This window comes from Manihot esculenta, chromosome 3, assembly GCF_001659605.2.
Source record: "Manihot esculenta cultivar AM560-2 chromosome 3, M.esculenta_v8, whole genome shotgun sequence".
NCBI classification, from domain to species: Eukaryota; Viridiplantae; Streptophyta; class Magnoliopsida; order Malpighiales; family Euphorbiaceae; genus Manihot; species Manihot esculenta.
The window spans coordinates 5,420,673-5,437,795 of record NC_035163.2 but is presented as its reverse complement, the minus strand read 5'-3'; the positions used below and the strand labels follow the sequence as shown (position 1 = coordinate 5,437,795).

Genomic DNA, 17,123 nt, shown 5'->3' with positions numbered 1-17,123 from the left:
GCAACGCAAATGTATAAAAAAAACATCATAAAAAAATCAATTTGTCGTGTCTTTTAAATATTGAAAAATTTATTATTTAAGTAATATATGAAAATTCATTAATTAGTGACTTAATTTTAAAAAATAAATTAAAATATTTTTAAATTTTAAAATATTTATTAATTAATTTTTTATTAATTTTATCATTAAATATTAAATAAAAATTTGAAATGCACTTAATAGAGAGAGTTATTATTAAATATTTTTATAAAATTAAATAATTAATTAATAAATTTTTTCATATTACATAAATTAAATAATAAAATATTTAATAGTTAAAATTAATAAAATAATTAATTAATAAATTTTTTTTAACATATAAATAAATTTTCTTACTTGGTGATTTTTTAAATTTCTCTTTTTTAATCCTTTTTAATGGAGCATTAATTGCTCAATTTCTTCACTAATTGATTAATATTAAGAGTTAATCACTAAAACAAATTTATTCTTTTACAATTTTTATAAATTTTAAACTTTATATCTCATCATTTCTTTTACAATGAATTGTCACATCGTTTTTCACATCAGCAAATTTATAAGTATAATTGATAAAAAAATTTAAAAAATTGAAAATTTTAAAAATCAGAGTGTAATTATAAATCTTTTAAAGCTTGAATTTTTTTTAATCATTTTATCTAAAATTAAAATTGATAATAATTAAAATATTTGATATTATTATTATATTTATTTTAGTTTTACCAATAATTTGAGTATATTAATTTATATTGATTCAATTCTTAATTAACTCACCTCTTAAATTATTTTTTTCTAAAATCTACTCTGATTATTATTTTAATTAAAAAATAAATATTATTATTAAAATATTTTATAAAAAAATTTATTAAAAAAAGCATATAATAAAAATAGAATTTAATTGATTATTAAATTAGATAGTTTGAAGGGTAATTGAATTAATATAAAATAATACCCTAACCCTGCAGAGCTAGGGCTCGCTGATTTTAGACCCACTGCATGTTGTAGTGTGACATACAAGGCTGCCACAAAGGTTTTGGCTTCAAGAATGAAAAGGCTACTTAGTAGAATAATAAGCCTTGCCCAAATAGCTTTGGTATCAGGAAAAAATTATGGATAATGTGTTATTGGCCCATGAACTGCTAGAAATTTTATAAAAAATTATTATTATTATATATTTTTAATTTTATTTCAGTTAATTAAATTATAACTAATCACAGATCGATTATTAATTAAATTTAATTTTTTAAATTTTAATTCGATTAATGAAGAATCGACTCAGTTATCGTACTCTAAGCTGATTACTGCATCTTGCCGTGATTGATTTAACTTGTGCTAAGTTCACTAGATATTGAATTTTAAAGAGACATCATTTGGGTTTTACTGAAATTTTATAAAGCAAAAATAATAATAAAATAGAAATTTGAGAAAGAAGAAAAGATGAGGGTCTGATAATGTTTGTTATAAATGGGAATGGTGAAACTCAATCTGTAATTTTTGCCTTTTAGCTTCCAAGAAAACAGTATTATCCAATCAAATTGCTACTTTCATGACCACCCTGTTCAACAACAGGAGGAATTGCAGATTTAATGGGTAATTCCTGGATTGATTTACAGTGAAGGATCAATAAAAAAGGGAGTTGCCACTTTTCCCACAATAGCAAAAACTCCTTGGTTTCATTATTTCTGATTTGAGGATGGCCTGTTGTTTCAACATCAAAATAATTGCAGGCCTTATTAGATAAAGAAAAACATCTAAAAGACTGAGTTGAAAAGGATTAATGGGAGATCAAAGAGAACAAAAATAGCCAAAGATTTGATTAACAAAAAACAATCAATCCTTGTCAAGCTAGCCATTCTCCATCTATGCCTTCAATATCTCCAATGTCCATGCTGTGCATCACAAATTCCAAAAACCAAACAAATCCATTTAATCATTTGAACAAATAATAGTAATAAATATATGGAAGATTAAATCATGGGCTTAATGAAACTTATGCAAGCCTATGCAAACATGATTAGCGCGCAGAGTCCAGAATCGAACTTTAAACTGATAAAGTAATATTTAGACTCCGTTCGAAATTTCAATCAATATAATTTAATTAAAATAAAATAAAAAAAAATTAAAAAATAAAAAATCTTATTAAAATTTCATGAATTTTTAATAACTAAGAGAGCTATTTATAATAGAAATAAAATTCTAATGTGTAAAGTTAAAGAAAATATTTAAAATATTTAAAAAATAATTAAAATACAAAATTAATCTCTAAACAATAGTGAATTTTTCATGTTTGTGCCCTTATCACATCAAAATTTTTGTATTTCGAAATTTCTTTTTGAAATTTCAAAATTTCTTTTTTCAAAAAACTATTATGAGTCTCTATTAAAAGTCAACAATAAAAATTAGGTCCAGTCGAAATTTTAGAAAAGTTTACATGAGACGGTTAGATGTGATATTAAATAGTAATTTTCTCTTGATAAAATTATGCAGCAGTCAACCTCTAGGAGGAATTATATATGACTAGGTGGGTTCAATGCATAATTTTGATGATTTTAAGGGCAAAATTTTATATTTTGAGTTTTCTTACCAAAACAGGAAATTACCTACTGCTCTGGTGCAAAGGCATATACGGAAGAGAAAATATTTGCTTAATTCTCATGAAATTTGAAAAGTTTTTGTTCTTACCAAGGCAGGGCAGGATCATGTTAATAGTCTTGGATGCAGTAATCATCAAACTGTTGCTGTAAACATTCATCATTTGAATCCAACCAGGCAGGGAATTCAATCACTTGATCGAATGGATGGTAATTATCATCCTCTGTCTTCACTTCTTGATTAGGTTCCATGGTCTTCAAGAACTTGAACCACCATGCTGATGTGACCCAGTTCATGGTATCATTCCATTCCATCTGATGTTGTTCTCCGATTGATCTGATCTCTGCCATCTCTTCATCATCCATCACTTGGTGCAGTCCTCCTCCGCCATAAGTTTCAGTTGAGTCAGACACGGCAGGAGGCAGCCCTTCTTGTGATTTTCCAACTGAAGGAATTTCCTGAGTGATAATGGAAAGTGAAGGAGAAGGTGAAGAGAACGATGATGGTGATGAGGATGAGTAAACTAATGATGGGTTGTTGCTGCTTTGATAAAGAGTGGTGTCTAAGTCGTTAAAATCTTGAAAATTGAGATTTAAGCCCAGGGTTTGATTTGGAAGGGGGAAATTGAGATGTTCATCAATGAAAGTTGAAGGAAGATTTGGAGAAGTAGACCAGCAAAAAGGATATGAAGGAGGTGGTGCATGAGAGAAATTAGAAGTGCAGGAAAGGGTATCTAAATAATTAGAGAAATTGGCGGTATTTGATGGATATATTCTAGGATTCCTTCTAGATTTAATCTTTCCCTCTTGTTCAAGGCATGGTTGGGCGGAGAGCTGCACCGGAGGAGATGGTTGCTGGCGGTGGTCTTGCTGCTGCTGCTGTTCTTTGGCTTGTTTCATGGATGCCCTATGGAACTTAAGAGCAGCAACAATCTCTCGTCTAGCTTCAGCCATATTAAGAAGCCTTTGTTGGTAAGGCTTAGTGGTATGGAGTCTTCTCCTAACTTGTTTTTTGTGCTGCTGGGGTTGCTGGGTTTCTTCACCTGACTTGGTCATATTTTGGCAGGAAAAACCAGTATCACCAACGCAGCCACGGTCTTTGGGATTCATGGGGTCCTTGGTTCTTGAGGAAGTTAACTGCTTGACGAGGCAACGGATGTAAGCACCAGAGAGATGAGGCTCCTCTTTAAGCTTGCCTTCTCTTGTTTCTTGCTTAGATAATGATCTCCCCCTCATCTCTCTCTCTCTCTCTCTTATACAGGCACACAATCAAAATTTAGGAATAGAGAAAGGAGGTGGTGGCTGAGACAATCATGGAATTTTTTTTTTCTATATTCTTAGGGACAAAAGTACACAATGCAGAGAGAGGCAGAGGGTGATCCGGTGTACTGGTCCGGAGGGGGCCTCGTGGGTGTTATAAATACTAGTTGAGGACAGTCTAGGGTTTTTGAATATTTTTGGATTTTTCCCCAATTTGGCAAACTACATTTGTTACCGTTTTATTATATATCCACCTTGAAAGAGCAGTGAGAATGTTTCTATTACTTGCCTGCCCCTATCCTTCTACTGCAATTACAAACTTCTTCTGCTGACTGCCATTGATCTATACAGTGTGTAAACCCCTTTAAAGCTGGAAAAGATTGAATAGAATGTAAGATAATGGAGAAGTGGGGTTGTTTTGGTAATTGGATAGTTTTCTGGTCGGAGGGCATTTTAGGCATGAAACAATTTTGATGGGTATTCTGGGATCTTGTCTGCAAGTACCATGGGACCAGACTTCAAAATAAAAATAAAAAATAAAAAAAAAACGTCAGCAAAACCCCTAAATGGGGACTGACAAAAGAATCTCCATTACTGCTGTAACCTTCTCTTTTTCATCTCCAAATTTTAATATAGAAAATTCCAATTTTTTCTGTTTAAAACAAATTTGTTCATATGAAACAGAGAACTTGGACCTTTTGTATAAAGGCATATTAAAGACAGAAATGCTCCATACCATCCTCTTTTCTTTCACTTTCTTGATACCCTTTTGGCAAAATTTTTATTTTTTCACTTTCAAGTTTTCACTCTAATTGGGGGTTGGCAGCAGCCAGCAGGGCCACAGGGATGGCTACTGTGGCCTTTATCAGAGGTTTCAGGCAGCAATAACAGCGGAAATAAAGCCTAGAGAAAAAGAATTTATTACTGCTGTAAATATCAAAACAGAAAGCAGAAGTTACAGTTTAAAAGATAGAATAAAGAAAAGAAAGCTAGCCTGAGGTGGTCAATGAACCTAAGCTTTTCAGACTAGGAGATCTCCATTTTAAATCTTGATTAATACATAAGCTTTAAGGATAACAGCAAAGGAAGACTGAGGTGGTCAATGAACCTAAGTTCTATCAGTCGTATATGATGATCTGAAATTCAGAAAATAGGGTTTTACAATGGGTTCTGTAAGACTGAAAAAACTTAGACCTAGAGGAGAGTGTTTCTTCTTTTATATATTTCCTTTTGACAGCTAGTGACGTGTAATAGAACGTGTATCATTGGACCACCCGTCCCTGCTACGTTGATACGGACGTACGAGAGAATCAGATCTCTGTCCCATGCATAACGGCCCCTAATTCTCTCCAGGTACGCATGCGGATGGTCCCACAAAGCGAATGAGCTGAATTCCTTCTGGTTCGGAGCTGGGCTAGAAGATAAGAATAAGGCTAGGCCCAGAGCTGAGCGGGCTGGACCTGACTCTTAAAAGAGATTTAGAAACTTTCGGATTATGAGCTGTTCTAATGGGTCTGACCTCAATCCGGGGTGAAAAAACCCAGCGATCATCGGTATATATATTTATTATCTAAAATTTCTAAATTTTGTTAGGATAATAATTTTGAAAATTGTGTTTAATTGTATTAAAAGAGCTAATATTATTAAATAGTGCCTTAAAAACATTAATATTTAAAGATTAAAGCTCCATTTATTTTATGAAAAATATTTTTTATTTTCTAGTGTTTGAGCACTAAAAAAATTCAATTAAATAAAAAATATTTTCTTAATAATAAATAAGTCATCATAAAAAAATGAATTTCTCTTTTAAAAAAATAAAAATAAAAATTATTTTAAGAAATATATATATATATCCTTTTTTAATATATATTAAAGACAAATAAATCCATAATTAAGTCAACATTACTATGTCAAAAATATTCATGCAAGAGCAGGACAAAAATCAATATTCAAACTTCTTATACCACGTTTTATTTGAAGATAATTAAAAATAAATAAATAAATAAATATTTTTTTTCAACTGATCCAAAAGAAGAAAAATGAACATTTTGAACGTCAAGTCAATAGAGCATATCAGTTGCTACCTGTAATCTCTACAGAGAGCCACAACATCCATCTCCTCTTCTGCCATAGCCAATAGCATTTTCATCGAGCACTACGTGTGCATTCCAAACAAAGCTACCTCATAGCCATATATATCACTAATAAATAATTTATATATTTATTATTAAAATTAAATGGAATAGTCAATATTGAAAATAAAAAAAATTAAATTATTTAAAAAATATTACTTAATAATTAAATTAAATAGAATAAATTTTACTAAAATAACCATTTTTCCGGATTAGTAATGAATTTTTTCGAATTAATAACGGATTTTTTCGTTACTAATCGATCAAAAATCCGTTATTAACCAATTTAGTAACGAATTAATAACGAATTTACATCCGTTATTATGAATCTCGTTGTTAATGTAATAATAATCGATTAGTAATTCGTTACTGATTTAGTAATGGATTTATAATGAAATTTAATAATGGATTTCAACTCCGTTACTAATTTAATAAAAATTAAAAATATATAAATAAATTGCATCCGTTACTAATTCGTTACTAATTTGATAAAATAAAAAATAAAAAAATATATTAAATTTATATTTCATTATTAAATTTATTGTTAATTTTAAAAAATATTTAAAAAATTATATTAAATTATTAATTTATTTTATTTTTTTGAAATGGAATTAATTTATTTCATTATATTTTATATTAGATAATAATTTAATTATGGTAAATTATTAATTTTTTCATTGTATTTTATATTAAATATTAACTTTAATATTTTAAATTTTATTAATTTTATGAGAAAATTATTATAAAATTACATGAGAAAATTTAAAAAAAGAAAAAATGTGAGGGAATAGAAAAAAATGAGATATAAAAGAGAAAATAACAAAAGAAAGAAAATAAAAGAAAATAACTATAAAAATGAAGAGCAAATAAGAAAAAAGGGAAAATTAAAGGAAATGAGAAAAAAGGAAGAAAAAATAGAAAAAAGAAAGAAAATGAGAGAAAGATGAAGAAAAAAATGAAGAAAAATAAAGAGAAAATGAAGATATATAAAAGAATGTAAAAAAAAGGTTAGAGTATATATATGAGAGAAAAGAAAGTAAATGAATGAATAATGAAAGAAAAAGGAAGGGAAAATGATAGAAAGTGGAAGAGAAAATGAAAGAAAATAGAAGAAAATGAAAGAAAAAAATATGAGAGAAAATAAAATATAAATCAAGTGATAAAAGGAAGATCAATAATGAAAAAAAATTGAAGAGAAAATTGAAGAAAATAAAAGAAAATAGAAAAAAATGGAGTTAATAATTAAGAAAAAAATGGAGAAATGAAGAAATGAGGAGCGAAAAGGAGAAAGAAAATGAATGAAGTGAAGGGAGATAAAATGGGTGAGTGTATAAATACGCGAATTAGTAACGGATTTAGTAACGTATTAAATCCGTTACTAAATTTTAAAAAAAACGCGAGCAAACTAAAATAAAAAGGCGGCATTCTCCAAATTTTAGTAACAGATTTCTTAATTCGTTACTAATTTTAGATTAGTAACGGATTCAGGAACATATTTTTTCCGTTACTAAAGTAGAAATAAAAATACATGAATTTAAAATAAAAATGTGGTATTTTATTTTCTAAAATTTAGTAACGGATTATAGAATCCGTTACTAATTTTTGAATTAGTAACGGATTTAGTGACAGATTATATCCGTTACTAACTTAAAAAGAAAATTTAAAATTTTAAAAAATAAAAATCGATTCTTTTATTAAAAAAATAGTAACGGATTAAATTCGTTACTAAATCCGTTACTAATTATATAATAGATTGTATTCCGTTTTTAAATCCGTTACTATTTTATTTATTTAATTTATTTATTTAATAACCGATTTAGTAACAAATTTATTAACGGATTGAGATCCGTTATTAATTTTTAGTTAATTTAGTAACGAATTTATAACCGATCTCAAAATTCATTATTAAATTTATAAATAATTTTATTAAGTAATAAATTTAGTAATTAATTAATTAATAAAAATTAGTAACGAAATATAAAATTTATTATTAATCCGTTATAAATTTGTAACGGATTTAAATCCGTTATTAATATGCGTTTTAGGGATTGGGTTTGATAACCGAATAATGCGCACCGGACAACTTGCAGATTTTGCAATGTGAATTAGCTGCGTATCGGAACAAGCAGAAACGGAAGAAATTATAGAGCACAATTATTTGAGCAATATAATAATAAAAACAAATGGATGTATACAAAAACAGAGAGAAGGGCGTGTAAGAGTGGATAAAGATGCATACGGCATTTGCTTCAGCTTTCTGAATTCTGATGAGAGAAAACCCGCATCCACCAATCCCCTTCAAGTTCAGACTGAATCAAGAAAAATATTTATTTTTAGATATATAAAATAAAAAAATAGCTTGATTAATTAAAAAGAGTGAGGCTAAAACGTGCGAGCTTATATAAATACTAAATTTTTTACTATTAAATATGTGCAAAGGTAGATTAAAGTTTTTTATTTTAATTTTAAATTTTTATTTAAATATATATTAATAGCCAAAAAATTAATATTTATATAAAAACATGTTTTATTATTAAAAAATAATATTATATTAAGTTACAATTTATTTGACTCTCAATAAAAATAAACAGATTTAATTAATAAAAAAATAAATTAAATTTATTTAAACCTTAAATAAAAATACATTAATTTAATTAAATTTATTTTCGATTTTATTTATCTATAAATTGCAGAATGCAGAGAGAGAGAGTTCAGCAGGCAGAGACAGTTTAGAGTTTACTGTATGTGTAAAATTAACAATTATTATATAATGCTAGTAGTATATTAATTAAATATTAATAAAATAATTTTATATTGTATAATATTCAATAAATATTAAATTTATGATATATAATTAATTATTATTTATAAATTAATATTAATATATATGCTAATACAATATTAGATATTAATATAATCTGAACTAGAATAATCTTTCATTAATTAATCTAGAGAAACATATATCACTATTCCCTTCAGTATAATGTTAAAAATAAAATAAAATAAAATGTAAGTCACTTTTAAGGAAAAATTTACATCAACGTTGTCTTCTGTAAACCTAAACCTAAAATATATATGGATAGGTTGTTTTATAAAAATATTAAATAAAATCCACTACCGTATGTTTTGGATTTATAATAGATTGCATTCAATTTAAAAATTTGTCACTTATATATATATTTTTTATAAAAGATTATCGTGAGTCATTAATAAATAACTACCACTTAAACAAAATAATATCGTTTTGTTAAAAAATAAAAAAAAAAAAACATACTAATGAAACTTAATCGATAGGTGATCGGGCTCAATTTTAGATATAAATTGGTTACCAATCAGATTAATTTTCAAACTATTTTATATTGTCTCAAAATAATATATTTAATATAACACAATAATCACTTAAAGTATATAGTGAACTATCACTATGAAATAAAGTCGACAATAGTCTAATTAAATAATATATGGTCCTGCTCATGAAAAGGAAGATTCAGACACTGTAGTTCTCGGTACTTCGCTGAGACTCGCCCTCTCCTCAGTAGGGTGAGGTTTCACAAAAAGTTACTATTTTAAAGCAACCTAGTAAATTCCTTTCACACTTATAATAGCGGGATCCATACTACTAGTCGAATTTTCAAAAAATTTGATTATCATCTTTATTTTTTAATAATATAAAAACTGATGAACACAAATAAAGTACGCATTCTTAGACAACTACTCTTGAATTCAAAACATTTCATTACACTCGCACTTTTTTTTAGTTTACTGACTTGAGCGTTAGAGTGGTTGTCATAGGCGCCAATCCCCTCGTTTTCTTTTTCTTCGCTTTATTTCAGCCACATCATTTGATTCAGTTACCGAAAAATTCCATTAAATTTTCTCTGTTTAATTGGAATAGAAATCGGCCTTTCATTCATTTCTCCTAAAAAGAAACTTTTTTTTTTCTATTCTCTAAAATGACTGACAATTCATAAGTTGCTGCTAACAAGAGCGTAATCATTTCCTCCATTCCTAGTAGTAGATAAAACACCCCATCAATGATCAAAGAGGCTGGTTTAAGTAATCTAAATAATAAGCAGATGCTCTAATACATAAAAAGGCTACAAGCCACTCTTGAGCAGTATAAACCTTGGGAGGAAGCCTCCTTCATGACTCCCAGGATAAAAGAGAAAGCTTTCATTGACACCCCAAGGACTTAGACAAAGGTAATCCAAACACAGTCCAAGGAAAGACCAAGTTGGAGGAAGAAGAAAAGTCGGACGAGGCTCCAAAGGATGTCAACTGGAAGCTGATACAGGCATGCAAAGGTATCAGAAGGAGTAGGAGGAGGATTATAAGCTAGACAATGTCTCACCCTTGTCAGAAGAGATTTTGGAAGAGACATTTCTTGCTAAGTTTAAACTTTCAAGTTTGGACAAATATGACAAAACAATAGATCTCAGAAGTCACCTGGCAATCTTTAGGACAATAATGCAGTTTCAAGATGTCAACGATTTTGTATTGTGTCGAGTGTTTCCATCAACACTCATAGGTTTGGCTCAGAAATGGTACCAACATCTGAGCTTAGGTTCAATTCAGAACTTTACACAATTCACTATGTTATTTAAATCTAAGTTTATTACTTGTATACCTCTTAAAAAGCTCTCCTCTGACTTGCGAAAGATCCGCCAAGGAGAGGGCGAGTTTTTAAGGAGATTTATTTCACGGTTTAATGCAGAAGCAATACAGGTGGAGGAATTAAATAATGAGATAGCATGTGAAGTGTTGAAAAAAGGAATACACAACATTAAGTTTATGGATTCTCTAATCAAGAACTCAACCGCTACATACCAACAACTTATGGACAAAGCTCAAAAGTATATCAGGCTTGATGATGAAGTCCGGGCATTGAGGGAGGACAAAAGAATGAGTCAAAAGCAAAATCAAAAGTCAGAGAGGCGAGGGTATGAAGGAGACTGCAGAAGTTACCCAATCTCCCGAAGAAGGGATGATCAAGATAAGTACAAGAATTATACTCCATTAAATAACTCACAGACACATATTCTTATGTAGATCAGGAAAAACAACAAAGATGTCAAATAGCCTACCAAGCTTAACTCGGACAAATCAGGCATGCGAGACAAAACAAACTATTGCTAGTTTCATAAGGATCATGGGTACACTACAAAAGAATGCCGGCAGCTAAAAGATAAAATGAGAGACTGATAAGAGATGACACGCTCTAAAAGTTTGCTATAAAAGACAGAAAAGAAAAGAGGTCGGGCCCTAAGGTAAAAACACCAGTCAATCTTGATGAAAATGAACCCGTGGGGGTTATTCACGTAATTATCGGAGAACCGCGTGGCAATAAGAGCCTATAGAAGTAGAATGTCACAAATATTCAACTCCTGAGTCAAACCTCGAGTTTTCAAATTGGTCAAGTTGGATGACTGAGTTTTTTAATTATTATTAAAAGAATGCTTATAATTTATGAAAATATTATAAATAAAACTATGATGTATTCTTCAAATCTTTTTTGATATAAAAAACGTTGGATGGATGAAAGTTTGGAGACAAGAACAACGCCACAAGACAGATAACTGCCAGGCAAGGCCACAAGGTGGGTATCTGCTAGGCCCATAACCAAGTGTTAGTCCCGCTAACTAAGGCATTTTATGCCACGGCCACAAGGCGGTTTTCTGCCAGGCCCATATCCGAGTGTTAGTCCGGTTAACTAAGGCATTTTATACCACAGCCACAAGACAGGTATCCATCAGGCCCATGTCTAAATGTTGGTCCCATTAACTAAGGAATTTTATGTCAAGCCACAAGGTGGATATCCATCAGGCTCAATGCCCAGGTGTTAGTCTCGTTAACTAAGGCATTTTTTGCTAAGCCACAAGGCGGATATCTGCCAGGCTCAATGACTGGGTGTTAGTCCCATTAACTGAGGCATTTTATACCAGGCCACAAGGAGGGTATCCGCCAGGCTCATGATCGAGTGTTAGTCCTATATTTATAAAAAATTTTCAAGGCATTTTATGCCCAGATCAAAAGGCGAGTATCTACCAGGCCCAATGACCATGTGTTTACCCCACTTTTATAATAAATTTTCTAAGGTGTTTTATGCTCAGGCAACAAGGCAAGTATCCACCAAGCCACATGTCTGGGTCTTGGTCCCATTTTGCAAATTTTTCAAGTTATTTATTTCATGGCCACTAGTTAAGTCAGTGACCTGGTGTTATAGTCGAGTGTTAACCCCTTACCAATTTTTTAAAGAGATTATTTAAGTCTCGTTAGACGACAGTTGGATGAAGATTATGAATAAGTGCAGAGCATATAAATATTTAATGAAAATAATGACAAGGTATTTTCATTCGAGCGATGACAGTCTCCAGACCTCAAAGCATTCTTTGCTATGAAGACTGACAGGCGAGGTTCCTTAAGAAGAGAGGTTATCCGAGTCAGTGCCAGCGCCAGGTATTGGATGCTATGAGACCACTGGGATTCGACACCATCATTCTCAGCTAATGGCTCAATAGAGACAGGAACTAGTGTAGAGGCGCCACTTGTAGAAGACTCGAGTTGAATAGGGGTTGATTCTTCTGTTACACGAGGGGGTGAAGGAGGAGCAAGCATGATAATCTCCTCGATATAACAAGCTCGTTTAAAAGGTGGATCGGTCGTTCCAGAAACTACTTTGCCTTTATGAGTGTTATGTGCTGTCTTGGCAAATTTGTTTCATGATCTGGCCATATTTACATAAAATACAAGGTGAGTAAATAAGACAGTTTTAAAACAAAAGGGTTCGAAAGAAAAATACCCTACACGCTAGCATGTGACGTGCTTTCCCAGTTGGTTAGAAGGTTAGGCGGGTGAGAAGCCCAAGCCTGGTAGTATGGCTTTTCTAGGATAAAGGGCCATTCCTCACCTCGACAGTGATATCGATCCTCTGTGTCGTGGTCATCCTTTGGAGGAAGTCCAAAGTGTAACGACCCGGAAATCCGACCCGTTACCGGCGCTAGGATCCAGATCGGCTTAAGGCCGCCGGGACCCGTAGCAAGCCTACATACCTCCTGTAAACCTGTGGAATCCCATACATAGCAACATATACATGATCTGTAAAATTTTTTCTTTTATCTTATCCAAGCAAGACCTGTGCATGCACAAAATCATACATAAACCCCACACTGGAGTCCTCATCAAATACTCCAATGGGGTATCATCATCATACATATCAGCTTGGATAATCATGGTCATTAACATCATTACTCATTAAATACTCTGTACATAATGGGGATTCACACACCTCTAGGTCAAGCACTACTATAATCCTCAATACATCATCAAATCATTAATTACATTACATTGTCATACATACTCATTACATCATGTTCATGTCCACTACTATCTATTACAACTATCTATTACAACATACAAGGCTTGACTTCACTCTAGCCGACTTCTTGATCTATCCTGTACCTGCAACTCTGGGGATAGAGGGAGTGGGGTGAGCTACAAGAGCCCAGTGAGCAGAAACTAAAAACATTTGTTTAATTCCACCATTTTTAGGTATATTATTATTCATTTTATTATTATTATTATCATTTAACTATTTCTTATTCATGCTTTCATGTATGCGCCATAACACAGACATTTCACAACAAGGATGAACTTGTCACCATTTAGCCCCTATCTTTCTTACTTATACATGCCGGGGGCGTAGAGCCGTAGCAGGCACACCCGGACTTCCATAAACAGTCATAGTGCCAGGGGCGTAGAGCCGTAGCAGGCACACCTGGACTCACATAGGCTATCATGACATACAAGGGCTAATGGATCATTCAACATTCATCCACATCAACAACAAAGTATGCAATGCAACATATTCGTGAATTCTAATGCAAACAACCTAATATTGCATGGCATAATGATGCATGGGCAATGCTTTATGATTCGTTCATTTACTCATTTACTTTAAAACTTAAGAGGTTGTTCCACTCACCTGGTAACTGAAGCTTTAACAACGAACTCTGAACGACTATCTCACAACCGGGGGTCTCGGTTCCTCGGGTCCGAACCTACACAGGTGGACTCAAATGAGGCACCAAACATACATGAACATGACTCCAAAATACTCCTCAAAGACCCCCTAAAACATCCTGAAAACCTCACATGAAAGCATGCAAGAAATGGCTGAACAGGGCACTTTCGGCGGCACCTTCGGCGGCCGAAAGTCCTGGACAGAGACGAAACTCAGGTAGGTTCGGCGGCACCTTCGGCGGCCGAAAGTGCCAGACAGAGACGAAAGTCTCTTTTCGGGGGCAACTTCGGCAGCCGAAAGGCCTGCCTCCCCAGCCATGTTCGGCGGCCGAAAGTACCTTCGGCTGCCGAACCTGGTTTCTGCCAAAGGGCAGAAACTTGGCTCCCTTAGCACATTTCGCCTCCAATCCTTCCAAACAAGCATATAGTTCAACCAAAGCATGCATACCAGTTCCTAGGGGCCTCAAACATGCATATACCCCATCTACAACACTTCAAACACACAAACATCAACATACATTGTTCATCAAAACATCAAAACCCATAAACTCATCAATAAGCTTAAACATGCATTTCTACCCATAAATCAACCTAAAGCTTGTTTAAAATACATAACTAGGGTGGATCCGAGCTTACCTCTTGAAGAAACGAGAGGAAAGGCGATCCTAACTTGGAGATGGAGAGATTGAACTCTTTGAACCTCCAAATACCCAAAACTTGCTCTTTACTCACAAATCTTTAAAACAGTAGTTAAAACCCGTTAAAACCATGAAAGATCTAAAGAAAACACTCAAGATCGAGGGAGGAGCGGCAGAGACTCACCTTGGCCGACAACGAAGGAGAAAAAACTCGCTCGTGCGGACCTAAGGGACCCTTTTATAGTGGCTGGCCAGGCCACGTTCGGGGGCCGAATGTGCCTCCGCATGCATGCCATGTTCGGCGGCCGAACTTGAACTTCGGCGGCCGAACCTGGACTTCCCTCACTCATGCTTTCGGGGGCCTAACGTGCCTCCTAATCACATGCATGTTCGGCGGCCGAACTTGTCTTTCGGCGGCCGAACCTGGGTTTTCCTTTAAAGAATTTTCATGCAAAACTCATTTAATTTTCATACTTAAAAACATGAAATACATGAAAACATTTCATAAAATCATAGTTTTACCCTTCTAGAGGTTTCCGACATCCGAGGTCCCACCGGACGGTAGGGATTCCGATACCGGAGTCTAGCCGGGTATTACATTCTCCCCCCCTTAAGAACATTCGTCCCCGAATGTTCCTCAACTAACATACAAGGCATGGCATAAGCATAACATACAGCATAGCATACATACAGACACTCAAAACAATTGACACTCACCTCAAAACAGATGGGGGTATTGCTGGAGCATAGACTCCCGGGTCTCCCAGGTGCATTCCTCTAAGTTGTGGTGGTTCCAAAGGACCTTTACCATCGGGATTTCCTTGTTCCTCAGCTTTCTGATCTGGGTGTCAAGAATCCGCACTGGCTGCTCTACATAGGTGAGATCCTCTTGGATCTCTACATCAGGCTCACTAAGAACCTTGCTCGGATCTGACACGTACTTCCGTAACAGAGAAACATGGAAACCGGATGGATTCTCTCCATCGAAGCAGGCAAGTCTAGCTTGTACGATACATTACCGACCCTCTGAAGCACCTCGAAAGGACCGATGTACCGTGGAGCTAACTTACCCTTCTTCCCGAACCGAACCACTCCTTTCATAGGAGACACCTTGAGCAAAACCAAATCCCCCTCCTGAAACTCTAGTTGTCTTCTGCGGATATCTGCGTAACTCTTCTGCCGACTAGCAGCAGTCTTGATCCTCTCTCTGATTATGGGTACTACCCTGCTGGTAAGCTCTACTAACTCCGGACCCGCAAGAGTCCTCTCTCCTACTTCCTCCCAGCAGATAGGTGATCTGCACTTCCTCCCATACAAAGCTTCATATGGAGCCATCCCTATGCTAGCATGATAGCTGTTATTGTAGGCAAACTCCACCAAAGGTAGATGCTGCCTCCAAGAACCGCCAAAATCTAGCACACACATTCTGAGCATATCCTCTATTGTCTGGATGGTCCTCTCTGACTGTCCGTCCGTCTGTGGGTGGAAGGCAGTACTGAAGTCTAATCTGGTACCCATAGCGTTCTGCAGACTCCACCAAAACCTGGAGGTGAACTGGGGCCCTCTATCTGACACTATAGATACCGGGACCCCATGCAGTCTGACAATCTCATCTACGTACACCTGCGCCAACTTGTCCACAGAGTAACCACTCCTGACAGGGATGAAGTGAGCAGATTTGGTGAGTCTGTCCACAATCACCCATATGGAGTCCAATCTGTTGGACGTCGCCGGTAACCCCACTACGAAGTCCATAGCTATATTCTCCCATTTCCATTCTGGAATAGGTAGCGGGTTCAACATTCCAGCCGGCTTCTGATGCTCTAGTTTCACCCTCTGACAAACATCGCAGGCTGACACGAACAGTGCCACGTCCTTCTTCATAGCTGGCCACCAATACACTCTCTTCAGATCCTGATACATCTTGGTGGCCCCAGGGTGAACACTATACCTGGTATTATGGGCTTCCCCCATAATATCTCCCTTCAGACCAATGTCATCTGGCACACATAATCTGTTCCCGTAGCGGAGGGTCCCCTTATCATCAAACTTGAACTCCTTACTCTGGCCTGACTGAACCGTTCTGGCTATCCTGACTAACTCTGGGTCCTCATGCTGTTTCTGAGCTACCTGCTCCAGAAACACGGGTGTCACTCTCATCTGAGCCACTAAGGCACCTGTGCCAGACAACTCCAACTGTAATCCCTCACTCATAAGTCTGTGGAACTCCTTCACCACCGGCCTCCTCTCTGCTGAAATGTGGGATAGACTGCCGAGTGATTTCCGGCTTAGGGCGTCTGCCACAACATTCGCCTTACCCGGATGGTACTGAATCTTGCAATCATAGTCACTCAACAGCTCTACCCATCTCCTCTGCCTCAAATTCAAATCTCTCTGACTCAAAATGTGCTGCAGGCTCTTATGATCTGTGAAGATCTCACATTTTACCCCATAGAGGTAATGCCTCC

General features: G+C 34.3%; 1 protein-coding gene across 1 annotated transcript; it reads right to left on the bottom strand.

Moving 5' to 3' along the window:
• Positions 1-1,619: 1,619 nt before the first annotated feature.
• LOC110612358 lies at positions 1,620-4,168 on the bottom strand. The gene is made up of 2 exons (XM_021753125.2): positions 2,698-4,168; positions 1,620-1,904 (listed from the first exon to the last, which is right to left on the bottom strand). The coding sequence occupies exon 1, from the start codon at positions 3,840-3,842 to the stop codon at positions 2,718-2,720; it is 1,125 nt and encodes a 374-aa protein (XP_021608817.1). The 5' UTR covers positions 3,843-4,168; the 3' UTR covers positions 1,620-1,904; positions 2,698-2,717.
• Between the last annotated feature and the right edge of the window lie 12,955 nt (positions 4,169-17,123).